A 27,658-nucleotide genomic window follows, 5' to 3' on the forward strand; every position below is an offset into this window, starting at 1 on the left:
ATCTAAGGCAAAAACCTTCTCTATGTAGGTGAGCAACCAATTGGTGTCAACGACGACAACGTTTTTCGTGTCGGATCTCCGACCAGGTAACCATTTCAATACTCTAATTTGAGTTCCAGGGTTTGCCTTTTCTTTTCTTAACCCTTGTTCCCTAGAGAAAGGTTTTCCTGGAAAAATCAGTGTTCCGGAAGATCATCTACATGTTAAGACAAATTCGCGTCGTGATTTTGTGTTTTGTTTGTGGAAAACACAGTTTCAAAGCTCAATGTGGTTATTTCGGACTTTAATGGTCTAGTTGTTGGAACCCTAACCTGTACGCATGTATGCAGAGGCGTGTATTACAGTGGTGGTTTTGTATGAGATATGTGGCAAATTTAGCTATTTATACTGTTTTTAGGGCTTGTAGGTTAAATTAAGAAATGAATTATAAATGTTATTTAAGTTTGTGGTGAAGTAGATATTGACAAATTCGTTGATTTCCTGATCACTTCAATTGATGATTTTCTATTTTCAACTTTTAATAAATGCGTTAGAATCTTCTTGTGAGAAGTTGAATAATGGTAATTTAGATTGGAAAATCATATTCCTGGCGCCTTATAAGAAGTTTTGGATATGTACATAGAGTGATTCTGGAGAATTATCATAATTATATTTTTTGCTGTTGAATGCTTATTCTGTCCTGCAGCATCTGTTAGGTATGTATGGTGATGATTAGATATATCAGATAGTCGTGATGGGTGTGCATTTACAATACTAAGTTATAATTAATTCAGGTGGATTGAATTCTAATGCACAATGGATTAATTTTTTTGTTTTCTTTTGCTCTGCTGAACTGTAGTTGAAATGAGATGGCGTCTTCACACAATGTCGAGTTGGAAGCAGCAAAGTTTTTGCACAAGCTCATTCAAGATTCTAAAGATGAGCCTGCAAAATTGGCTACAAAACTTTACGTGGTTAGTTTTTTTTTTTTTTTTTTTAGTTTATGTTTTATCTCATTAGATATTCTTGATTGTGCTAGTCGCTTATAATTTGTACGTCACCATGTATTTATAATAAAATTTGATTGCTTCAGATATTGCAACATATGAAATCAAGTGGGAAGGAGCATTCAATGCCATATCAAGTTATATCAAGGTGCGACATTTCAATATAACTGTTAGTCTATCTATTTTAATTTGTTTTCTTGTTTTATGTTCAAAATGCCTTTTTAGGTTGATTAGGAAATTTGTTAATTGACCAATAAATTATAGACAGAGTGGAAAATTTGGAGATGCTGTTGTTCTTGCATTTTAACTGCTTTTGGATTTAATAAGTCCTGCAGATATTCAATTTAAGTAGATAAATTTGGTTGAGTACATTTGGTTGAGTACATTGGGAGACTAGAGGGTTGCATTCTGTTTTCCTTTGAAATTAAAGTATGAGACTTTATTGGCCAGATTTAGGTGGTGATGCCTTAGTTTGAGGCATTTCGACAAGCTCTTGTTGTATTATGGAAAATAAAATATTATTTGGGATCAAATATGGCTTGAGTGAATTAGGGGGTCCATGAACATGAATGATGATGATATTCTCTTTTAAAGGTTGGAAATCTTTTTTTTTTTCCTTCCCCCAGTGGACTAGAACTTGGTTTCCGTATTACCTATGCAAACATATTTTTCAGATGAATAATGAAACTTCCAGACATATGCTTGGAGGTTTGAGACTGTTCTATGTATCAATGGATTTTTCTTCTTTAATAGTTCGGTAGTTTAGCTCAAAATTGGAAGGATTGCATAGCAGCTGTGTGTCTGCAGATTTAATTTATATGATTTGCACACCACTTGCCTTGCAGTCTTGTTTAACTTCTTGTTTGTCTTCATGCACACTTTTATCAGCGTCTTGTCCCCCATTCTTTCACTTCTTTTAGTGTTGGCTTATTCATGCTTGAAGAGATCGCAACTTTTTAGCCAAAGAACCTATTGTCTATTTTTGGCAAATTATTAACATGGATCATCCTTGCTGGTTCTTCCTCTGATGCTATTTCCTTTTCTAGGGCGATGGAGACAGTTATCAATCAGAATGGTCTTGATATTGAAGCTTTGAAGTCATCACGTCTTCCTTTGACCAGTGGGACTCAAATGGGGGATTCTTCAACAGCTCAATGTGCAGGTAAAAGCTTTTAGTTAGATTGCTGTTAGATGACTAGCAGTTCAATTTTTAGAATCTCTCCTGGAAGTTTCTTGTAATATTGGATCATTGAAATGGGAAAACTATTTTTCAGGATCTTCTTCACAGGTGGTTGGAGTTGCGAAAGATCCCAAAATGGGCTTGACTGAAAATGAAATGTCTAAAATTGACCCATTTACTTCTAGTAGGCCGCCTGTGGGCCCTAATACTGCAGGACACGATTATTATCAAGCATCTGGAACTCATAGAAGTAGTCAGTCTTTTGATCACGAAAGTCCATCTAGTTTGGACACTAGGTCTGCCAACTCACAATCACAAGAAAGGCAAAAAGATGGTAAAAAGGCTGCAACTAAGAGGAAGAGGGGTGATTCATCAATTCCAGTGGAATCACAAAATGAGAACCCCCAGCAACATGATTCCCGGAACCCTGTGGTTAATGCAAGGAGGGGCAAGATGAATAAGGTTGAATCACCTGGGGGTTTTTCAGTTAAAGGTGGTGAGCTTTCTAACTTTAACATGATTCCAAGTGGTGGTCAAATGGAACATTTTTCATCTTTGTCTGGCAACATGAGTTCAGTACTTAGAGTCAAACAAGAGGGTCAAAATGTTACTGAAAAGCCAATGGATTCAGCTAACATTAGTAATTCACTTTCGAGGGCTTCGGCTTCAAAATTCCCTGAAGAGGTGGAAGTTTCCTCTTCTCATAACACTTCAGGACAGCAGCAAGGGAGTTCCCTTCCTTCTACAAATGACATTCTTGCTTCTAGGGGTGTATGGAATAGAGCAGGATTTCCGTTTGAAAGATCTCATGTTCCCAAGTTTTCTTCAAATGTTGTTCCCAGTAACATGATGTCAGAATCTGCAATGCAACATCCAACAGTATCATCTCTTGGAGGAAGTAAGGATTTGACAAATATTGTAAAATTAGAGTATTGGATTTTCTTTGTTTTTCACTCTTAATTTTTTTCTTTTTCTTTGATTCTTTTTTTTTTCTTTTTTTTTTTTTAAAAAAGACTATGGTATTTAGTTTGTTGGTATTGGCTGAAAACTGTGCAGTTTTTTTTACTTTTTTATTTCAACTAGGGGTTGAGTCTTTACTGAAAAGATTAGGCACCGTGCATGTTTAAGATTCTTTTCCTGATGTATTTTTTATATTTATTTTTGATTTTGTCTTTGATGATTATTTTCTTTCCAATTTAGAAGCTGTTATGATTGAGGTTTGAACATCTGAATATCTCCTTGGCTGTGAATAATAATCTTCTACATGGTGTTGCTGAAAATTCAGGTGCTTTTGGCAAGGTTCATGGAGGGTTACCTGTTGGTCCAAGTTCATTCCCAGCAGGAGAATTGGGCTCCTCAATGCTTAACCCAGCAGAAGCCCAATTGTCTAATAATCAAGGGGATGAAACATCTATGGCGCATCCTAGTGGAAAGGTTATGGAGCATGATGGAAGTCCAAATACATTAACAGATTCAAATAGGGTTGTTCAGGTATTTGCTTTTACCTTTATATGATTAGTCTGATTTAGGTGGGTTTTTTTATTTATTTTTTAATTTTTAATTTTTTATCTGAAAACTGAATAGAACTTAATTGGTTTAAAATTTGATATATAATCCGAATGTATGTTTGTTCTTTTATTTTTTATGGTGTGATTAAAAGTATAAGTTGTTTGTTTTTGCAAACAAAAAGATCTAAACATTTTGACATTTGGACATATATGCCCATTTGATATTGAATAATTATTATTTAAATAAATTTATTTAATATTATTTAAATAGTGTCTTAAGTTTTTAAACTTAAAATCAAAGATAAATATCTAGTTGAATTAAAATGCTTGATCAAAAAGTTAATCTGATAAAAAATGCGGAGACTTGAAAGTAAAAAAATATTGACATATTAAAAGAAAGTGTTAAAAAGGTTTATTTAAATGGGCATATGTGTAATTATTGATATTAAATGAGGATAATATTGTCAAAACTATTAAAGTAAACTATTAAGAAATTTAAGTGAAAATTCAAAAATTTGAGTGAAAAGTCAAAACTTTGAGTTTTTCAACTGACATAATTTTAGCTAAAAAGTCATGATTAAATTGAAAAACAAACACCTTAATAATTTCAATTAGTAAAGTCATATATAAGTTAGAAAAACAAGCAGCCGCTTATTGTGTGGTTTTTTTCAGCACCAGTGGGATCCATGAAATGGGAGGTTTCTTAATGTTGTTGTCTTTAACTTTTGCATGATAAGAGATTCTTCTTTCTTCTGTTGCCAATTGTTTGTTTTTTTTAATTTTTTTTCTTTCTTGCTTCTTTATCCCCTCATTTTTCTTTCAACTTTCTTTAGGGAGCTCATAATTGTTTAGGGTTTGTTTGTTTAGTTATTTGGGGTAGTATTTGAAATATTATTGTTAGGTAGAGTTGGGTGGTTATACCGAGGTAGAATTTGAAAATTAAAAATAGTTGAATAATTTAGGATAGGGGTTTGAGAATTGGAAAACAAATATGCATTTTGATTCGGAATAGGAATATGATAGGGAACAAACGTGTTTGTTTAGTTATTTGGAGTAGTATTTTTGAATTATTATTGTTAGGTAGAGTTGGGTGGTTATTACGAGGTATGATTTGAAAATTAAAAATAGTTGAATAATTTAGGATAGGATTTTGAGAATAGGGAAACAAATATGCATTTTGATTTGGAATACGAATAGGATAGGGAAACAAACGCACCCTTAGTCATTGTGTATATATTTTCATTTGATTGCATGTGATGTTTAAATTGGTCAAACACGTATACAGTAAGACAACTAGAATAACTTATTCTGAAGGATATATGTGTTTGAAAGGGGTGTTTTTGTCTCCCTAAAACTGTATGTTTTAGATAAAACTTTGAAAGCTAGTTGCTAGGGGTCTAGTTGCATCCTTTTGTCCATAGGTATGGGGCGAAGTCGTGAAGGGTGTGTGGGAATTATTTTCAAAGTTAAGTAGGCTAGGAAATCCAGTTTTACAGCAGTTCACTGGAGAAATAGTGCTGGGTTTGTGGGTACGTACATTTTTTTTTATGGGAAAGTGGTGACTTGACTATTTATGAATTTGTAGCACTTCTTTTTTCACCTTTTATTTGTATGCAACCAAGGAATTAGGTGGCTGTTTGTCGCATTACATATTTACTTGCTGTCTTCCTGTATCTATTTTTTGGTGTATTTAGGAACCTAATTTTGATCGTCACTGTCTATTCTCCTGATTGAAATTTGGAGGTTATTGAGTTTAGCTATTTGTGATTAGAATAGATGAGATGACCTGGAATGTGGAACTCGCATTTATCCTCATCAAAGTTGTGCTTGTCAATAACTATGGTAATAGGGTGTCATTTTAGCTCCTTGGAAGTTACTTTAATGTTTTAGAGTTCTTTGTTGCATTCCTTTTGTTGTTGCAAGAGCAAAAAAGAACTAGAGTGGTGGATTCTTCCAAGAGCAACCATTTCTTGCTAGCTTAAATTTATCAAGTTTTGCATGCGACAATATTTGTAATTTGCTCCTTTAGAACTTCCATCTAAAATTTTTCATATCTGTCGCTATATATAATGCTTTCATTTCAACAGGTTGGCCGCCAAAATAGCATTTCAGGTACAACTATGCTTAGAACCACACCTTCTAGAGATACAGGTAAATCTTCTATTTCCCAGGCCCCTGCATTCTCTAACATACCTTTTAAGGAACAACAGCTGAAGCAACTCCGAGCCCAGTGCCTTGTCTTTTTAGCTTTCAGGTAGATGGCATTCCACTAGCATTTTCTTAGAGCTTTTAATAATGCGAATTATGCAGTCCAATGTTGTTCAAGTTGGTTTTAACAAGTTCTTATATGCAGAAATGGTTTGATGCCAAAGAAACTGCATCTTGAAATTGCACTTGGAAACGTCTTTCCAAAAGAAGGTAACTAATCTTGACGCACATACGAACTCAAATCTTAGTCTTCATTGATTTAATTGGTGAAAATCAGGTGGCAATGTAGATGTTTCACGCAAGGAGCTCATGGACCACCATGCAGCAAAACCACAATCGTTGAATGATCAAAGTAGCATTCCTGGAGTTGTGGCACCATTTGGAAGGCTTAGTAATGCCAGGGAAACTGATCGAATCCCTTCAGGTGCTTCATCTTCTGGAAGAATCCTGGAGGTTGACTCCTTGTCCAGGGAGGCTGAGAACTCAAAATTGATGGAGGACAAAAGTGGCTTACCTCCTGATCACTTTGTACTTGCTGAAGGGAAACAACTACTAGCTACAAGAAAAACAGAGGCTGAAATGCAGAATCAAGACAACCTGGAATCTCAGACATTTTTAGCAACTACATCACAGCAGCCTGAATATGTGAGTACAAGGGGCAGTTTAGCAATTAGTAACTCTGTGGATGACATGGAAAATGGCCATCTGTTGGTTGGTCGGGCTAACGTTGCCTCTTCTGTAATGGTAAATAAACAGATGAACTCTGAGATGAATAGCTGGACTGGTATTGGCAGTCAGAATGAGGTTTCAAGAAGACCCCTACCAGCCTCTGGTGTTCAGTATGAATTGGGGCCAGAAAGAAAAGACAATGCTCCTACTCAGTTTCAAAGTGTTGTTAACAGTGGTCTTTCAGGATATCAACACGCTGATGGTCACTTGTCTTCTTTGTCAATGAGGGAGCAGTGGAAACCAGTTTCAGGAACTAACAATGATCATCGTGCAATCATTTCAATGAAGGATGCTAGTTTGATGCCAAAACATGTGTCTCAGGGTGAGAACCATACCTTAAATCAAACTGTAATATATTAACAGCTTTTGTGATGCTCATGGTGCTTATCATAGTTGTTTGCAGATGATTCAAAGTTTTCAGATGGGAACAAAGCACTTCCAGTTGATAACTCATTTAGAAATGGCATTGCTTTCACGGCAGAGAATAGTGAGGAAGATAAGTCACTGCATTCTAATATGCCACCTGCTCCGAAGTATACCATGTCAGAGAAATGGATTATGGATATGCAGAGAAGGAAACTATTGGCTGAGCAAAGTTGGATAGTAAAGCAGCAAAAAACAAAGCAAAAAATTTCTGCTTGTTATGATAAGTTAAAGGTTTGTCAATATTTTAACTTTGTCCTTTCATCTTAGTTTTATCCTTGGTGGAATTAGGATCCTTATGTAATGGACTGCACCAGCCTCATGATTGATTTAATTGAGTTTTATTCCTTTGTTTTTCAAGAGTGGGATGTGGGACTAAAAGCTGCTGCTGTCTTATCTTAATTTTTTTTAGTTTTATCCTTTTTGTCATTAAGTAACCCTGTGTAATGAATTGCACCAGCCTTAAATTGATTTAATTGGGTTTAATTCCTTTGTTTTCTGAGAGAGGGATTTGGCTTAAAAATTGCTATGTTGGTGACAGATATTAGATTAAGGTTAATATCTAAAATATTTGATCATGGGACATAGAAATAAGAAGTTTTTAGAACTGTTTATATTGTCCAGTGTCCGTGAGAGCCAGAGAGGTTTTACATTTGTGATCCGAGGAAATGTCTCTGCAGATCTTGATATACAATGATATATGAGGTTGTACTGATCTTATTGTATGAGAAGCTCACTCAGCTAGGAAATCATCATAAGTCAGATGAAATTTCCCAATCCTTTATTTTTATAGTTTATGGGGGGAAAGATAGATTTTTTTTTTTTTAATTTTTAATTTTTAATTTTTTGTGTGTGTGTGTGTAGTTTTTGGTATGTTTTCTTAGGGGGAGGTTTATTTGCACTGGTGCATTTCTGATCTAATCTTTTATCTCTCTTTTTTACTTCCATTAATGCAATTTTCTTTAGTTTCGTATCAAGAATTGTGCATAAAAATATGTGCATATAATTGGAGCAATCAGCAGTTTTTTGTGGTTCTGTCCAATGGTTCATGTAGCTAAGATTATCTTTCTTTATTTTTTCCCTATGATTCATGTTGGAACTCACGCTTTCCTCAAACTTAGTGGTATTTCCAGTATTTAATGTTCCTCTTAGTGCCTTGCAAGATACAATGAAGAAGATGCAAAGTTGCTTTTGCAGAATGTTCCATTTTAATGCTTTTACCATGCAGGAAAACGTGAGCTCATCTGAAGATATATCTGCCAAAACCAAAAGTGTCATAGAACTGAAGAAGCTGCAATTGTTGGGACTTCAACGTCGTCTCAGGAGGTAATTGGTCATCCTCTTGTTGTTTTGCAGCAGATACTTTGATTACTTTTGTTAAGATATATTAGGAAAATAGAGATATATTAGATTGACTTTCATGGTCAAAACTGTGGTTAATTTGGTTTCTTTTCTCATTATGTGGTTGTTACTTCTTTGGTTTGACATTTTATTTGTTTCATTTCGACAGCGATTTTCTAAACGATTTTTTTAAACCAGTTTCAACTGACATGGATCGGTTGAAATCATATAAGAAGCATAGACATGGTAGAAGGATAAAACAGCTCGAAAAACATGAGCAGAAAATGAAGGAAGAGAGACAAAAGAGAATTCGTGAGAGGCAGAAGGAGTTCTTCAGTGAGATAGAAGTCCACAAGTATGTATTTTCATGTCTGCCTACGTACTATAACTTTTCTCTTTTACCTTCTGACTAATTTTTGTAGATATCTGCATTCATTTCTTTGGAAATGGTGTGCATTTTAACTTAAGTGTTTACTCTTTTTGATATTCTTGATGGTTTGAATTATAGGGAGAGGCTTGATGATGTATTTAAAATTAAGAGAGAACGCTGGAGGGGTCTTAATAAATATGTTAAGGAGTTCCATAAAAGAAAGGAACGTATTCATCGTGAGAAGATTGACAGAATCCAGCGTGAGAAGATTAATTTATTGAAGATAAATGATGTGGAGGGATATCTGCGAATGGTGCAGGCATGATTTTGCTTACTATATCTTACTGATTTAAGGATTGGATTCTACTTTTTGTCTCTTTTATATCATGTTTTTTAATTATAATGATTAGGATGCCAAATCCGATCGGGTAAAGCAACTTCTCAAAGAGACTGAGAAATATCTTCAAAAGCTTGGATCCAAGCTGCAAGAGGCTAAGACTGTGGCAAGTCGTTTCGAACATGATATGGATGAAACAAGAGCTCCAATAATTGAAAAGTATGAGCCAGCTGTGGAAAATGAAGATGAAAGTGACCAAGCAAAGGCAAGTTGATTTTATCTGCGGCTTTTTCTTGTTTATTTTGATTCCTTTTGTCATTTTGTTATCTTTTATTTGCTTGCAGCATTACTTGGAAAGCAATGAGAAGTACTATTTGATGGCCCATAGGTATGAACAGTTTTTTTCTTAATCTTATTACTGAAAATAATGTCAGAGGGACTTCTTACTTCCCAAACGGCTGTGATAGTGCTTTTAATGTTACTTACTTATATATATATATATATTCTTTGGTGTTCATTTGGTGCTGTGGCTGAAGTTAGCCTTCTTTTATATTTTTCCTTTCTGAAAATTTCTATTTTTACCTTTGGAGTTTAGATGTAGTCTTTCTAAAATTGAAGCTTAAAATGGTTTAGGGTCATTGGAGATTCTTTCTTGATTAATTCTAAGCTATATTCTCTGCAAAATATCTTATTGTCAACATTATTTTATGCAGTGTTAAGGAGAGTATTTCAGAGCAGCCAAATTGTCTTCACGGTGGAAAACTGAGGGAGTGAGTAGAATTTATGTTTCTTTAATTCTATATTGTTTTCTACTTATTTTTCTCCTCTTTTATACTTTTCTTTACCTTACACATATACACTCACACACTAAATGGGTGTTGTGCAATGGTGTACTTCATTCTCTTATTTGGTTCTGAAATTCTGTTATTTTGGCTTGTTATTGTTATATAATTTTCATGCTTGTGTTATTTGAACTTCAGGTACCAGATGAATGGACTAAGGTGGTTGGTATCACTTTACAACAATCATTTGAATGGAATCTTAGCTGATGAAATGGGCCTTGGAAAAACTGTCCAGGTATGTCGATTCTGAGTTTGTTATAATCTGATTCCATTTTAATTTATAATTTTTGTTGCGCTGCAACACCTTTTGGTATTTGTTATGTTAACAATCTAATTAGGTGTGCTTTTGTAGGTTATTGCTCTAATTTGTTACCTTATGGAAACCAAAAATGATAGAGGACCCTTTTTAGTGGTTGTACCATCGTCAGTTCTACCTGGGTGGGACTCAGAAATCAACTTTTGGGCTCCTGGAATACTTAAGATTGTATATTCTGGGCCTCCAGAGGAGAGGCGTAAATTATTCAAGTAAGATTATGAGCATAAGGCTGACAGCCTTTTCTTATATGTTTTGCTGTATGTGTAACATAAGCTGTTATCTTATATTCCAGGGAAAAAATTGTGCATCAGAAATTCAATGTGCTTCTGACAACGTATGAGTATCTGATGAACAAGCACGATAGACCAAAACTTAGCAAGATACATTGGCATTATATTATAATTGATGAAGGCCACCGTATAAAAAATGCATCTTGCAAGTTGAATGCGGACTTGAAGCACTATCACAGTTCTCACAGATTGTTGTTAACTGGAACACCACTACAGGTGCAGATTGTCTCTTATCATGCTCTTATCCTGTCTCTTTGCTCCACAATTTTAGTCCATTTGAAAGATGAAAAATTTTAAGTGAGCCTACATTTAGGCATCTTCATATTTTTGTTTTCATTTCTGTCCCTTGTTATTGAATGATCTTCATCTCTGAATTCAAATTGTATTAAGGGAAATGATAGGATAGTTAAGAGAGAATATAGGTATACATGGACTCTTGAACTAGAAAAAATCTTTGGAATGGCCAAAACAGGAAACCTGGATGATAATTGTGGAAAACAAGTGTCATTATAACATATGAGAATTTTTATCTGTTTGTTCATGGGGTTGGTCTGTTCTCTGCTCTCTAATTGTCTTGGTCTCTAGTTGTTGGTTTGATGCAATTTACTAATTTGTTTTTTCCTCTTTGTAGAATAATCTTGAAGAACTTTGGGCATTACTCAACTTTTTGTTGCCGAATATATTCAATTCATCAGAAGATTTTTCCCAATGGTTCAACAAACCATTTCAAAGTAATGGAGACAGTTCACCTGATGAAGTAAGCTCTCAGGCTTATTTAGTTTTTGTGATATTATGTTGTCATTTCTTTTCCCAAACTTGAGTTCCATAAATAACAAACTCTGTTGAATTATTGTGGCTGTTTGTGACTAGGCTTTGTTATCTGAGGAGGAGAATCTGTTAATCATAAACCGTTTGCACCAAGTTCTACGACCCTTTGTACTTCGGAGGCTGAAACACAAGGTCCTTACATGATATTATCTCATCAATTTTGGTTATGTTTTGGTGTTAAAGGTTATCTTGTTTGATAAGATTTTGACCGTTTGGTGGGTTGTGGGGCTGCGGCAGTGCTTTCTGTGGCCTTATATTTTGCCACTTACCCTCCGTTTTCTTACCCAAATAGGGATAAAGATTTATAACTATTTTGTCTGGCCACTTAAGTCTATTCTGCCTGCACAGCAGATGCAGCCATAACAAATTTGGATTATGCATTTGGTTTGTGCCATATTACACTGAGGGTATTTGATGTAAAGTTTTGTTTGCTTATGGTTTAGTGAATATTTTGCAGAGATGAACTCTTTCATCTCACTGTTCTGTCAAAAATCGATTCTTTTTAATCAAAGTTCTTATATATTAATGTTCTTGCGTTCTCAAATTCTTCTTGGTAGGTTGAAAATGAACTGCCTGAAAAGATTGAGAGACTTATAAGATGTGAGGCTTCCGCCTATCAGAAGCTGTTAATGAAGAGAGTTGAAGAAAATCTTGGTTCAATTGGAAATTCAAAGGTTCCTTTTAATACGTATTATGCTCAATTCAAGTTCTTGTTTCTTATTTCTTGTTAAGGACATCCCAAATGATCATTTATGTCAGATAATAACTACTATCTGCTCTAACTTATATGACAAACTTCTTTATTTAAAGGACATACAAAGATATTTTGTATCAGATAATTATTGTTATTTGCTTTAACCTAAAATGACAATTTTCCTTCAGGCTCGGTCGGTTCATAACTCTGTTATGGAGCTTCGAAATATATGCAATCATCCGTATCTCAGCCAGCTTCATGCAGAGGAGGCATGCTCTTTTCATAATTATTGAAACTTCGTTTGTTACTTGGAAAACTTTGGAATGATAGCGAAACAAATTTTTTTTCCAACATTTTTTCATTCCTTGTTTTTCGTTGTTTAAGACCCCAACCAAGGGTGAGACTATATTTTTCCATCTATATTGTTTGCGCTGCCTTCTTCTAATGCAAACCAATATCTAATCACCTTTTGTAGGTTGACAATTTAATACCTAAGCATTATCTGCGACCAATTATTCGACTTTGTGGGAAGCTTGAGATGCTAGATAGATTACTCCCAAAACTGAAAGCAACTGATCATCGGGTATGCTGATTAATTTATACAATTTTTGTTCATATTGAGATACAATTTCTGCAAGCAGTTGATATTCAATTTATTCTAGTTATGCTTGAAGGAGTTATTCATTAATTTCTGACATTTTGCAGTGATTATTGGAAGTTAGTACTAGATGAAGAATCATTCATGATTAGGCTTTTTGCCCTTGCTTGTTGGCATTTATAATTATGCTATTTCAAAAGATTTAGTTGTGATCATCTTTTTGGGGTGCTTAATTTTATTAGTGATGGCTTTTTTTTTTTTTTTTAATGGTTGTATCGCTTGTCATTATTGCTGTAGATCAGGTACTTCAAACATGCAATACTCTGAACTATGAACTTTGTTTTGTACTGTTAGATTTCTGTAGACCAGTTGAAATGACTGTGCATTTACAGAAGTAGTTTTTTCTTAATCTGCGCAATTTAGATCCTATATCATTTTACACCAGTGGTTCAGAGTGTTTAATTCATGGATTGAATTTTTTCAGGTTCTTTTCTTTTCCACCATGACTAGGCTGCTTGATGTCATGGAGGAGTATCTCACCTTTAAACGATACCCATACCTTAGGTTGGATGGGCATACATCTGGGGGTGACCGAGGTGCCCTCATTGACAAATTCAACCAACAAGATTCACCCTATTTTATATTTCTTCTCAGGTAATTCTTTATTCAATATACAAATGTTATTCTACCTATATTTTGCTATTTCTTTACCTATGGAGGTAGCAGGCAGGGAGGGTGGCGGGAGAATAAGTCATTAGGGCAGTGGAGATGAAGGATGGGTGGAGATTTAGTGACTCGAGACATTTTTTTGTTAAAAACTGATGAAGTTGCAAACAGTAGACTGAGGTGTTTCCTTGAGGGATTTTCTGTCCAGGATTCACCATTTCTTTCTCCTCATTTTATAATGGGAAGGTAGTGCAATTGTGAATGTGGACATTGGAGAGGGGAGGAATGAAGTAGTGCTGCAATCTCCATTTGGCACATATTAGAGTGTGTGGTAGACACACACGCTGGCATAAGTCCTGTTTCACTGTTGTTAAGGGATACTATGTGAATTCTGGTTATATCATTATCTGGGTGCTATACATTCTAGCCTGTAACATCAGACTATTGATCGTCAGTGTTATTTCACTTGTACATAATTCTGCTGTTGGTGTTAGTACTAATAAGAAGTAAGAACGACACTTGTATTTGCAGTGCATGTGTTAGTATGTTTATGTCTGCACCCTTTTGTTAAATTAGATTGTATGTTTTTGATATATTGTGTATGGTCTTAGCATTCGTGCTGGTGGTGTTGGAGTTAATCTTCAAGCTGCTGATACTGTGATCATATTCGACACCGACTGGAATCCACAGGTGATATAAGGATTAATGTTTTTTTATTTCTGTCTGTTCAGTGACAATTCTAGAGCTAATTTAGTTCACTATTGTTATGTCGTAAGGTTGATCTGCAAGCACAGGCAAGGGCTCATAGAATTGGCCAGAAGAGGGAAGTGCTTGTTCTTAGATTTGAAACAGTGAGTACTGTCATGGTGGTTTCCTTTTGAAAAAGTTTATTAGCTTTTAAAGAAGAGACAAAATTACATCATTTTTGTTAAGAACTTGTGTTTTTCTGCAATAGTTTGAGTTCTGCACTTTCTGCTGCGAGTTGGATTCTAGGCCCATGAAAATTATAGACTATTATTAGAATGTCTTTCCTTTCCCCACCATTTTAGCCGAATGGCTGCTGAGGATTAAAGTGATGATGCTCTGGGCAAATGTCCTAGTGGCAGTTTGTATTGACACTATTTAGACCTGTAGACCGCAGTGCATGGATTAAAGCAACCCTTTTGCCTTTTTTTAATAGAAGCAGACCATGTCCAGAAAGAAGCTAAACCATGCAGAGGGGTAGTACAGATATACAAAACTAAACCCTGACAACTATCTGTGTATTGTATACCAAAACAGCCTGTACCTGGGCCTGCATAATCCTGAGAAACTGAAGCTCAAAGAGATGCAACCAGAAGAATTCTATCCCAAAGTCTTCAGACTTGTTCTACTATTTGTTCTTCAAACAACTGTATTCCTCTACCCCCTCCTCCTTCTTTTAAAAGCAAAGATATTTCTCCATGACTAGAGATCCTCATGATTTTGTGACAGCCCACAAAATAGATGCTACTTAGTAGTTGAGGAATAAGCGGTCTTCTATCTTTTCACTCTTCCCACGCATAAATCTCCAAGATGGGGAAAACATATGCTTGGGTGTTCCTTTGAACATTATCGGTCATATTTTTCAGTGCCCAAGCAAAAAATTGAACTTTAGAGGGAACTTAAGCTTTCCTTATCATCCCCTATGGCTGGAACTTGTGATTCTCTGAATCCAATTTTCACATATAGAATTTGCAAGAATTGAACTGACGCCTCAAGCGTCCAGCTCCTCCTATCTTCCTTTGACTCATTATAATTCAACTGTGACACAGTCTACAATCTAATGAGAAGCAAGTTAGATCTCTGGGTCTACAAGTTTGTTTAGGGTGTGAGATATTGTTCTTGAATCTTTCTTAGATGAGTTATCTCAGACTACTTTTCTTGTAATAAGGTTCAAACTGTTGAGGAACAAGTTAGAGCTTCAGCTGAGCACAAACTGGGAGTTGCTAATCAGAGTATTACAGCTGGTTTCTTTGATAATAATACAAGGTGAATCAAATTGATTTAGCTAAACTTTTCTACATGAATGTAGAAGTGTCTTTCAATACATTTCTGATTAATGTTCTGAAGAAAGTTTTTTGATTTTGTGCCAGTGCTGAAGATCGTAGGGAATACTTGGAGTCTTTGCTGCGGGAGAGTAAGAAAGAGGAAGCTGCACCTGTATTAGATGATGATGCTTTAAATGATGTCTTAGCCCGCAGGTAAATCTTATTTGATGTTTGTTACTAATAAGTTCACTGCATATAATAAGCTGTGACTTGTCAGCATTGGGAGACTGGTTCTCAGGAACTTTTGTTCTGGTTTTAGTTTAATTCAATGTAATGATAAAATTGTTCAGTAGGTGTGGCCTGAAATTCTGCAACAATGAATGAAGCTTTCTGAATGTGTTTTTTAACCTATTTAGAATACTGTTATTACCATTCTGCGTTCTGTGAGGCCATCTTGAAGACAAGTGCCTAGCCAACATGTAGTGGCTTATTTATTCCTCTCCTAAATATATGTGACACATTTTCTGCATTGAGAATTTCTTCCTTGGAAGGCCCTCTTTTGATGTATTTGAATTTTAATGGAGACCCGTAATACCTTTTGCCAGTATAATGTCATGGGCCTTCACTGATTTTACCTCAATGTAATAAGAAAAGTCGAAGTTTATTTTTGTTTTGCTAGTATTGATTTGTTTTCCTTGTGGTACTTATTCTTCAAGTTCAATTATTCTGATTCTCTTATGTTGGCAGTGAATCTGAGATTGATGTATTTGAATCAGTTGACAAACAAAGGCGAGAAGAAGAGATGGTATGTAAGATTAGTTTTTGTATCCAGGATATTCTGGTTTTGGGCTGCATCAAGTGCTTATATCATGTGTGCTTACTGTTTCTCTGATGAAATGCCTTGCTAAAACTTTTAAAATCTGCAGGCAATGTGGAAAAATTTGGTTGGCGGACACGGGATGGATGGTTCTGAGCCTTTACCTCCCTTGCCTTCTCGCCTTGTTACTGATGACGATTTGCAAGTATTCTATAAAGCAATGAAGATATTTGATGTACCAAAGACTGTGGTAACACCTCAAGTTGGTGTAAAGCGGAAGAATGAGTATCTTGGGGCCCTTGATACTAAACAATATGGAAGAGGCAAGAGAGCAAGAGAGGTTTGTCGATAAAATCTGATTTTCCTATTGTAAACATGTCACTGCATTTTGCCGCTTTGCCTTTTTCTTTTTTCTTTTTAAATATTATATTTCAGCAATGTAGGAGCCTATATAGCTTAGTTCAGGTTCTTTTTTCTTTTTTCTTTATATCTTTTTACTTTGTTAGGTGAGGTCGTATGAAGAGCAATGGACAGAAGAGGAATTTGAAAAGTTGTGTCAAGCTGACTCTCCTGAATCCCCTAAGTTGAAGGAGGGAGGAACAGAAAAGAACTTGCCAACAGTCACCAGCAGCTCTACAGTATCTCTTGATATCACAGAACCTCCTGCTGTACTCACTCCACCCCCTTCACCTCCTGCACCCCTTCCACCACCTCCACCTCCTCCACCACCCTCTGTGGATCCTCCACAGTTACAGCAAAACAAAGAGGTAACACCACCATCTAAGCGGGGTCGTGGAAGGCCAAGAAGGGCAGATAAATCTCCAATTGCAATGGTTATCCCAGCATCTTCTGGAACTGGAAAAGTGGAGACAGGGTTACAGAGAGATACAGTGACCAGCCATTCAGCAACCTTGGATCCTGGTTCATTGCCTGGATCTATTGTTGTCAGTGGATCTTCGCAACATGTTGGTGCAGGGATTGCTCTCAGCTCTCAGGCAACCTCCGAGTTCCATCCTGCTACTCCTGGCTCACAATCTGCACCTGGATGCCCTTCCATACCTGTACAATCAAGGGGACGAGGCCGGAAGATTCAGAGTGGTGAACAAGCAACCCGGCGTAGGGGAAAGAAACATGGTTCAGTGTTACCTGCTGTTCAAGATGGTTTATCAAGTACTGGTCCTGATCCAAAAATAAATGAGCAATCCCAGAGTAAATCTGCGAATCCTGCTGGGAGCCAGCCTATTGCCATAGTTGCAACTGGTTCTAGCATTCCTGTGGCTCCTGTTCCTGCTTCTTTACCTAGTTCTACTGTTAAAGATCTTAGTGGAACTAGTGATCCTTCTGTTGTAGGGGATGCTTTGAATTCTGTACCAGTCACTCATGTAACATCTGTTCCTACTGCACCTCAACCCTCCCTCCCCTGTCCTCCAGCACCCATGCAAAATAAAGGGCAGAGCAGGAAGACTCAAAGCGGAGTGGTGACCCCCCGGCGTAGAGGAAAGAGACAGGCGGTGATATCGCCTCCTGTTCCTGCTGGTCTGGATACGAAATCAGATCTTCAATCAGAGGATAACCGTGGGGATCTGTCAGGAAGTAAAGCTGTTTCAATGAGAAGTAAACAAGATATCGTGTCTCAGGAATTGTCAAATGCAATTCAGAAGCAACCATGTGGTGTTGGTGAACCTGCTGATACTTCTGGTCAGGAAAAAAAATCTATTGAGCAATCAGATAATGCTGTCCAGCACCCACATCCAACAAGCTCATTGGCATTGCATGATACCAGTGGCAGATCTTCTGGTAAGAACTTCCCTCTTTTAATATTGATGAAATTGATGCACTTGTGAAAGTGAATGTTTGTGGTATTGCCTTCTGAAATTGATTTGAATGTCACTTTTACAGCTCCTGCTTCTGTACAAGTTCCAAGTGCTGCTTTATCTGATGTTGCTTCAGGGTCAAGGGAGGATTTATCTGAAAATGGCTCTTCAAAAGGTGGGGCTGTTCCAACTACAGCTGTATCAAGTAAAACTGTTGTTGAGGTGATCAAGAACCAAAATTCCAAGGACAAAGCTTGTACCGATATATCAAATCTGAAGACTGCATCTCAAGCTGCTGACTCTGTAGCTGACTCTTTTCCTGGTTCTACTGCTGTAGAAGACATCAATGAAATGATGCAGCCAGTTGCTGGAGCAACTGCTCCTGGGTCTCTGTCAATTTCTACTGACCCTTCCGTTGCTGCAGCTTATCAATCTACCCCTTCTCAGGCTCCAGAATCTGTTCCAGTGAAAAGGCAAGGTCGTAAAACTCCTAGCAGAGGAGAAGCACCTAGGCGAAGGGGAAAGAGACAGGCTTTGGGATTATCTGCAACTCCTGATGGGTCTGTTGGCCTAGATCCAAAATTAAATCAGCAATCACATAGCAAACCCAGGGATATGATAGGAAGCAAAACCATTGCCCCAAGAAATAAACAAGAGATTGATGCTAAGGAATTGACTGAGGTTATCCAGACACCTGTATGCGAAGTCCCATCTCCTGGTGGTTTAGCTGGTCAGGATCCAAAACGAAAAGAAACATGTACAAACCCAGTTCTTGGACGAATTCAGACTGCTGATGTAACTGATGTTGCTCGTGTCATGAAGGAGATTTTCTCTGAAACTTGCTCAGCAAAAGCTAAAGCTGGTGAATGTTCCGGGATTGAAGCTAGGGATAATACTACGCCTGTATCCAGTAACATCCTTCCCGAGGTGGCCCAAAACCAAAGTTCAAAGGATAAAGCATGTCCAGAGATGCCAACTTTGGAAACAGTCCCTCCAGGTTTGGACATTCCCATCAATAAGAATAAAGAGCAGCCTGGAATAGAAAGTGATGCAACTTTTAAAGGTGACACTGAGATTTTCTCTGAAACTTTCTCATCAGGTTGTCCAAAACCACGGTTCAGAGGATAAAACATGTCCAGAGATGCCAACTTTGGAAACAGCACGCCCAGGTTTTGACTCTGCCATCAACCACATGAGGACCAATTTGAAACTGGAAATGACGCAAAGTAAACATGATAGGAGATTACATCCGAAACATGCTATGTAAGGCTGGTGTACCTTTTGAGAGTGAAGGTAATGCTGATCATACTATGGCTGTTATCAGTGAACCTGTTCAAAAGGTGCCCCAAAATCAAGTTCAGATGTAAAGCTGCCCCCATGTCGCAACTTGGAACTGACCCTCCTGGTTCTGACGTTCTGATCAACAAGCATAAGGAGTTGGAACTGAAAGTGACCAAAAGTTACAGGTGACAAGGAGATTTTCTCTGAAACTTGCTCATCAAAAGCCAAAGCTGGTGATTCCTCTGGGAGTGAAGGTATGAATGCTCCTATTAAATAATTTTTATTTATGCATGCAATAAGTTGCTTTTTTATATATGTGTTGTCTATGAGATCATGTCTTATTAAGATGTAACAATTTGATCATGATTTTGATTATGCAGTTAACCATATTGTGAAAATACTTTTTACTTTGTTAGGTGAGGTCGTATGAAGAGCAATGGACAGAAGAGGAATTTGAAAAGTTGTGTCAAGCTGACTCTCCTGAATCCCCTAAGGTGAAGGAGGGAGGAACAGAAAAGAACTTGCCAACAGTCACCAGCAGCTCTACAGTATCTCTTGATATCACAGAACCTCCTGCTGTACTCACTCCACCCCCTTCACCCCCTGCACCCCTTCCACCACCTCCACCTCCTCCACCACCCTCTGTGGATCCTCCACAGTTACAGCAAAACAAAGAGGTAACACCACCATCTAAGCGGGGTCGTGGAAGGCCAAGAAGGGCAGATAAATCTCCAATTGCAATGGTTATCCCAGCATCTTCTGGAACTGGAAAAGTGGAGACAGGGTTACAGAGAGATACAGTGACCAGCCATTCAGCAACCTTGGATCCTGGTTCATTGCCTGGATCTATTGTTGTCAGTGGATCTTCGCAGCATGTTGGTGTAGGGATTGCCCTCAGCTCTCAGGCAACCTCCGAGTTCCATCCTGCTACTCCTGGCTCACAATCTGCACCTGGATGCCCTTCCATACCTGTACAATCAAGGGGACGAGGCCGGAAGATTCAGAGTGGTGAACAAGCAACCCGGCGTAGGGGAAAGAAACATGGTTCAGTGTTACCTGCTGCTCAAGATGGTTTATCAAGTACTGGTCCTGATCCAAAAATAAATGAGCAATCCCAGAGTAAATCTGCAAATCCTGCTGGGAGCCAGCCTATTGCCATAGTTGCAACTGGTTCTAGCATTCCTGTGGCTCCTGTTCCTGCTTCTTTACCTAGTTCTACTGTTAAAGATCTTAGTGGAACTAGTGATCCTTCTGTTGTAGGGGATGCTTTGAATTCTGTACCAGTCACTCATGTAACATCTGTTCCTACTGCACCTCAACCCTCCCTCCCCTGTCCTCCAGCACCCATGCAAACTAAAGGGCAGAGCAGGAAGACTCAAAGCGGAGTGGTGACCCCCCGGCGTAGAGGAAAGAGACAGGCGGTGATATCGCCTCCTGTTCCTGCTGGTCTGGATACGAAATCAGATCTTCAATCAGAAGATAACCCTGGGGATCTGTCAGGAAGTAAAGCTGTTTCAATGAGAAGTAAACAAGATATCGTGTCTCAGGAATTGTCAAATGCAATTCAGAAGCAACCATGTGGTGTTGGTGAACCTGCTGATACTTCTGGTCAGGAAAAAAAATCTATTGAGCAATCAGATAATGCTGTCCAGCACCCACATCCAACAAGCTCATTGGCATTGCATGATACCAGTGGCAGATCTTCTGGTAAGAACTTCCCTCTTTTAATATTGATGAAATTGATGCACTTGTGAAACTGAATGTTTGTGGTATTGCCTTCTGAAATTGATTTGAATGTCACTTTTACAGTTCCTGCTTCTGTACAAGTTCCAAGTGCTGCTTTATCTGATGTTGCTTCAGGGTCAAGGGAGGATTTATCTGAAAATGGCTCTTCAAAGGGTGGGGCTGTTCCAACTACAGCTGTATCAAGTAAAACTGTTGTTGAGGTGATCAAGAACCAAAATTCCGAGGACAAAGCTTGTACCGATATATCAAATCTAAAGACTGCATCTCAAGCTGCTGACTCTGTAGCTGACTCTTTTCCTGGTTCTACTGCTGTAGAAGACATCAATGAAATGATGCAGCCAGTTGCTGGAGCAACTGCTCCTGGGTCTCTGTCAATTTCTACTGACCCTTCCGTTGCTGCAGCTTATCAATCTACCCCTTCTCAGGCTCCAGAATCTGTTCCAGTGAAAAGGCAAGGTCGTAAAACTCCTAGCAGAGGAGAAGCACCTAGGCGAAGGGGAAAGAGACAGGCTTTGGGATTATCTGCAACTCCTGATGGGTCTGTTGGCCTAGATCCAAAATTAAATCAGCAATCACATAGCAAACCCAGGGATATGATAGGAAGCAAAACCATTGCCCCAAGAAATAACCAAGAGATTGATGCTAAGGAATTGACTGAGGTTATCCAGACACCTGTATGCGAAGTCCCATCTCTTGGTGGTTTAGCTGGTCAGGATCCAAAACGAAAAGAAACATGTACAAACCCAGTTCTTGGACGAATTCAGACTGCTGATGTAACTGATGTTGCTCGTGTCATGAAGGAGATTTTCTCTGAAACTTGCTCAGCAAAAGCTAAAGCTGGTGAATGTTCAGGGATTGAAGCTAGGGATAATACTACGCCTGTATCCAGTAACACCCTTCCCGAGGTGGCCCAAAACCAAAGTCCAAAGGATAAAGTATGTCCAGAGATGCCAACTTTGGAAACAGTCCCTCCAGGTTTGGACATTCCCATCAATAAGAATAAAGAGCAGCCTGGAATAGAAAGTGATGCAACTTTTAAAGGTGACACTGAGATTTTCTCTGAAACTTTCTCATCCAAAGATAAATCTGATGACCCTTCTGGGAGTGAAGATAAAAATGCTTCTATCATAGCTGTATCCAGTAACAATGTTGCAGAGGTTGTCCAAAACCACGGTTCAGAGGATAAAACATGTCCAGAGATGCCAACTTTGGAAACAGCACGGCCAGGTTTTGACTCTGCCATCAACACACATGAGGACCAATTTGAAACTGGAAATGACGCAAAAAGTAAACATGATAAGGAGATTACATCCGAAACATGCTCATGTAAAGCTGGTGTACCTTTTGAGAGTGAAGGTAATGATGATCCTACTATGGCTGTATCCAGTGAACCTGTTCAAAAGGTGCCCCAAAATCAAAGTTCAGATGATAAAGCCTGCCCACATGTGCCAACTTTGGAAACTGACCCTCCTGGTTCTGACGTTCTAATCAACAAGCATAAGGAGTCTGGAACTGAAAGTGACCCAAAAGTTACAGGTGACAAGGAGATTTTCTCTGAAACTTGCTCATCAAAAGCCAAAGCTGGTGATTCCTCTGGGAGTGAAGGTATGAATGCTCCTATTAAATAATTTTTATCTTATGCATGCAATAAGTTGCTTTTTTATATATGTGTTGTCTATGAGATCATGTCTTATTAAGAGGTAACAATTTGATCATGACTTTTGATTATGCAGTTAACCATATTGTGAAAATACAAAGTTCAGATGATAAAGCCTGTCCTGAAATGCCAACTTTGGAAACTGTCCCTCCTGGTTTTGACATTCTAATCAACAAGCATAAGGAGTCTAGGACTGAAAGTTATGCAAAAGTTACGGGTGACAAGGAGATTTCCTCTGAAACTTGCTCATCAAAAGCTAAAGCTGGTTACTTTTCTGGGAGTTACAGTATGAATGCTCCTAATATAGCTGTATCCACTAGCACCATCATGGAGGTGGTCCAAAACCAGAGTTCAGAAGATAAAACTTGTCCAGAGATGCCGATGTTGGGAACAGTCTCTCCTGATTCTGACATCACAATTAATGAGCATAAAGAACAATCTGGGACTGAAAGTGATGCAATTATTAGAGGCAACAATGAGATTGTCTCGGAGACCTGCTCATCAAAAGCTACAGTTGGAGATTCTCCTGGTAGTGAAGGTATGGGTGCTCATGGTATAGCTGTATCCGGAAATACTGTTTCAGAGGTGGTCCAAGACCAAAGATCAGAGGATAGAACCGGTCCAGAGATTCCAACTCTGGAAACAGCCCCTCCAGATTCTGATATTCCAATCAACAAGCATGAAGAACAGCCTGGGACCAAAAGTGATGTAGAAATTAAAGGTGACAATTCTCTGTTCTCTTGTGAGCCTCAGGTCTTACAAACTGAAGCTTCCAAACCTGAAAGTAAGACTGATGATGGTTCTGCTGAGAACTTGGGTGATTTAAGAGAACCAAGACAGCTTCCTGATGAGAAATCAATAGTGGAAAGTACCTCAGAGATCAGTGGTACAGTTCAGCTCAATGCTATGCAAAAGAAAGATGTTCTTGCTCAGGAATTACTTGCACCTGACAGTGATCGTGCAGGTTCTAATATAGGGTTATCCAACAGTCAGGTTCCCAGCGTGGTGCCGCTTTCTGACGCGACTGAGAAGGATTTTGGGGACACAACAATGACTTCATCAAATGATTCTCCCAAATCATCTTCTGTTGGTGTTAGCCATGCTGACTGTCATACAATTTCCATGAATGATGATGATACTGTTGATCATGACAGAACAAGCACCCTTGTTTCCACTGCAGCAGAGCCTCCTAGCTTAATTAGGCCTTCCTCAAATGTCTCTCAAGAAACTTCTCTTCTTGCTGTCAGCAGCATTGAGGCTTCCTCAATTCTGACATGTGATCAAATGGATGTTTCTAAGGATAGTGAGGTAATGCCAGAGAACTTATCTGAGGACTTAGGTCCACCCTCATCCGCAGTAGCATTTGAGGAAGATAAGGTTGAGGGCTGCCCAGAGAAAGATTCTGTTTGCAACTTAGTGGAACTAGATAATTCAAAGGGGTCTGAAGCAGTTAATCAAAAGGATGTTTCTCAGAGTGGTGAGGCTGTGGCAGAGAGCTTATCTGAGGATTTGGGTCTGCCATCACCCAGTGAGATTGAGGAAGAGAAGATTAATGATTCAACTCAGAAGGATATAGATAGCAGCTTAGTCGTGGTACTAGATGATTTAAAAGGGTCTGTAGGTGAAGCAGATGACCAAATTAATGTTTCTCAGGGTGACAGGGGTTCGGGTCTGCTTTCATCCTTGGTGATTGAGGAAGTAAAGATAGATGGTTCCTCTGAGATGAATATAGTTGGCAACTTAGTGTCAGCAGAGGATTCAAAAGCTTCTGCAGGTGAAGCAGCTGAACAAATTGATGTTTCTCAGGGTGGTGATGTCATGCCAGAGATCTTATCAAATGACTTAGATCTGCCTTCATCCTCCATGGTGATTGAGGAGGAAATAATTGAGGGATCCTCTGAAAAAGATCCAGTTACCAGCATAGTGTCAGTGGAGGATTCAAAAGGTTCTTTAGGTGAAGGAGGTGAAAAAATTGACGTTTCTCAGAGTGGTGACATCATGCCAGAGAACTTATCAAAGGACTTAGATCTGCCTGCATCCTCCATGGTGATTGAGGAAGAAAAAATTGAGGGATCCTCTGAAAAAGATCCAGTTAGCAGCTTAGTGTCAGTGGAGGATTCAAAAGGTTCCATAGGTGAAGCAGGTAATCAAATGAATGTTTCTTCGGGTGCTGGGGTTGTGCAGGAGAACTTATCTGAGAATTCTGGTCTGCCTCTATCCTCCATGGTGATTGAGGAAGAAAAGATAGATGGTTCCTCTGAGAAGGATAGAGTTAGCGACTTAGTGCCAGCAGAGCATTCAAAAGCTTCTGTAGGTGAAGCAGGTGAACAAATTGTTGTTTCTCAGGGTGTTGATGTCATGCCAGAGAATTTATCGAAGGACTTAGATCTGCCTTCAGCCTCCATGGTGATTGAGGAAGAAAAAATTGAGGGATCCTCTGAAAAAGATCCAGTTAGCAGCTTAGTGTCACTGGAGGATTCAAAAGCTTCTGTAGGTGAAGCAGGTGAACAAGTTGATGTTTCTCAGGGTGGTGATGTCATGCCACAGAATTTATCAAAGGACTTGGATCTGCCTTCATCCTCCATGGTGATAGAGGATGAAAAAATTGAGGGATCCTCTGAAAAAGATCCAGTTAGCAGCTTAGTGTCAGCGGAGGATTCAAAAGGTTTTGTAGGTGAAGCAGGTGATCAAATGAATGTTTCTTCGGATGCTGGGGTTGTGCAAGAGACCTTATCTGAGGATTCGTGTCTGCCTTCATCCGTCTTGGTGGCTGAGGAAGAAAAGATAGATGGTTCCTCTGAGAAGGATATAGTTAGCAACTTAGTGTCAGCGGAGGATTCAAAAGCTTCTGTAGGTGAAGCAGGTGAAAAAATTGATGTTTCTCAGGGTGGTGATGTCATGCCAGAGAACTTATCAAACGACTTAGATCTGCCTTCATCCTCTATGGTAATTGAGGAGGAAAAAATTGAGGGATCCTCTGAAAAAGATCCAGTTAGCAGCTTAGTGTCAGTGGAGGATTCAAAAGCTTCAGTAGATGAACCAGGTGAGCAAGTTGATGTTTCTCAGGGTGGTGACGTCATGCCAGAGAACTTATCAAAGGACTTAGATCTCCCTTCATCCTCCATGGTAATTGTGGAGGAAAAAATTGAGGGATCCTCTGAAAAAGATCCAGTTAGCGGCTTAGTGTCAGTGGAGGATTCAAAGGCTTCTGTAGGTGAAGCCGGTGAACAGATTGATGTTTCTCAGGGTTGTGATGTTATGCCAGAGAACTTATCAAAGGACTTAGATTTGCCTTCATCTTTCATGGTGATTGAGGAAGAAAAAATTGAGGGATCCTCTGAAAAAGATCGAGTCAGCAGCTTAGTGTCAGTGGAGGATTCAAAAGTTTCTGTAGGTGAAGCAGGTGAACAGATTGATGTTTCTGAGGGTGGTGACATCATGCCAGAGGGCTTATCAAAGGACTTAGATCTGCCTTCATCCTCCATGGTGATTGAGGAAGAAAAAATTGAGGGATCCTCTGAAAAAGATCCAGTTAGCAGCTTAGTGTTGGTGGAGGATTCAAAAGGTTCTGTAGGTGAAGCAGGTAATCAAATGAATGTTTCTTTGGATGCTGCGGTTGTGCAAGAGAACTTATCTGAGGATCCGGGTCGGCCTTTATCCTCGATGGTTGAGGTAGAAAAGATAGATGATTCCTCTGAGAAGGATATAGTTTTAGTGTCACTGGAGGATCCAAAAGGGTCTGTAGCTGAAGCAGGGAATCAGATAGATGTTGCTTCGGGTGCTGGGGTTGAGCAAGAACCTGTTTCAGAAGACTTGGGTCTGCCCGCACCTTCCATGGCAGTGGAGCTGGTCAAGCAAGAACCTGTTTCAGGAGACTCGGGTTTGCCCACGTTTTCCATGGCAGTGGAGCAAGAAAAGACTGAGGTTTTGTCTGAGAAGGATCCAAATGGCAGCTCAGCCTCACAGGAGTTATAGATGGTGGAAGAAGAGACTAAAAACCAACCTGAAATGGACCCAGTTAGCAGTTCAGTAGCACCTGAGGAATCAAGAGGTTCTGAAGCTGAGTAAATGTACCAAGTTAGGGTTATTGTATAGTTTTGTTTGAATTTCTTCCCATATGTAACTTATTTTAAAAGGGCTGACTTGATGCATTCAGATAACTAATTACACTATTGGTACTGTAAATAATTCCAATTTTATCAAGATGCAGCACCATTAATGTAATATATTAATTTGTGTAGTTAGTTTGTTTTTTTTAATCTCAAGATACACGTTGAACTTTCACCAAAGAAGAAAAAAAATGGCAACAAATATTGACTTGTTAAGCAAGCTGGAAGGGTGTAGGAACTTGTTTTTATTCATACAATCTCAGGTTCTTTTACTGTGGTGAAATGTGAATATCGTTTTCTGAAAGGTAATCTTTTTTTGGAATGAATGAAGCTCGATGTTTTAGAGGAACAGAAGGATTTAGATTTAAGTTTTAATCCGCCAAAGAGTATTAGATGTTGGAAGGATGGTTTTCTGATTGCTTTGATTTCTATTTAACATGGGAACATAATTTATTGACAAATATTCGGGTGCGTTTGTTTTGTTATTTTAGATAGGATTTTAGAAATAATATTGGGTAGTTAAATAGGGTGAGTATTACAAGGTAAAAATTAAAATTTAACAAAAAAAATCCCATAGGTTTGTTAATTTAACTAAACACCTCAATATATAAAAATTTAGTAAAATGACAAAAATACCCCCACCCACCCACAGTGCCAGATTCCAGTCACCACCGTCGAAATCTGGGCAGAAAATAGCATTACGATGCAAATCGGTAGGATCTGGCTGGTCGTGCGTCGATATGGCCTTTTCCGGTCATATCCACCTTGAATCTGGCTGGAAAATGTCAGATCTACGGCCAGATGTAGTCGTCGACGACCGAAAAAGATCAGATTAGGCTGTCAACAATGACCACAGATATGACCGTCGTTGTCGGTCAATGATGGCCATTTCTTTGGCCGTTAGCAATC

The 27,658-nt window shown here is 38.5% G+C and overlaps 1 protein-coding gene across 1 annotated transcript; it reads left to right on the forward strand.

Annotated features, from left to right (window-relative positions):
* LOC116105544 (chromatin structure-remodeling complex protein SYD-like) lies at positions 1-26,880 on the forward strand. Its single transcript, XM_031391947.1, has 38 exons — positions 1-86; positions 839-953; positions 1,073-1,134; positions 2,033-2,148; positions 2,261-3,064; positions 3,452-3,657; positions 5,762-5,928; positions 6,028-6,092; positions 6,160-6,933; positions 7,015-7,268; positions 8,263-8,360; positions 8,545-8,730; positions 8,884-9,064; positions 9,156-9,347; positions 9,427-9,470; positions 9,796-9,852; positions 10,063-10,159; positions 10,277-10,449; positions 10,533-10,746; positions 11,162-11,287; positions 11,401-11,490; positions 11,916-12,032; positions 12,241-12,321; positions 12,528-12,635; positions 13,135-13,304; positions 13,928-14,006; positions 14,093-14,167; positions 15,229-15,326; positions 15,431-15,538; positions 16,073-16,130; positions 16,252-16,482; positions 16,649-17,939; positions 18,042-19,055; positions 19,281-19,405; positions 19,654-20,944; positions 21,047-22,588; positions 22,717-23,749; positions 23,786-26,880. Exons 2-38 carry the CDS (start codon positions 849-851, stop codon positions 26,613-26,615), a joined length of 14,262 nt encoding a protein of 4,753 aa, XP_031247807.1. The 5' UTR covers positions 1-86; positions 839-848; the 3' UTR covers positions 26,616-26,880.
* The last annotated feature ends 778 nt before the right edge of the window (positions 26,881-27,658 follow it).

This window comes from Pistacia vera, unplaced genomic scaffold, assembly GCF_008641045.1.
Source record: "Pistacia vera cultivar Batoury unplaced genomic scaffold, PisVer_v2 Contig50, whole genome shotgun sequence".
Lineage (NCBI taxonomy): Eukaryota > Viridiplantae > Streptophyta > Magnoliopsida > Sapindales > Anacardiaceae > Pistacia > Pistacia vera.

Coding starts and splice junctions, on each gene's coding strand:
- LOC116105544 (XM_031391947.1), top strand. CDS start 849: ATGGCGTCTTCACACAATGTCGAGTTGGAAGCAGCAAAGTTTTTGCAC. Junction 9,853..10,062: donor CACGGTGGAAAACTGAGGGA/GTGAGTAGAATT, acceptor TTTGAACTTCAG/GTACCAGATGAATGGACTAA. Junction 11,288..11,400: donor GAGACAGTTCACCTGATGAA/GTAAGCTCTCAG, acceptor GTTTGTGACTAG/GCTTTGTTATCTGAGGAGGA.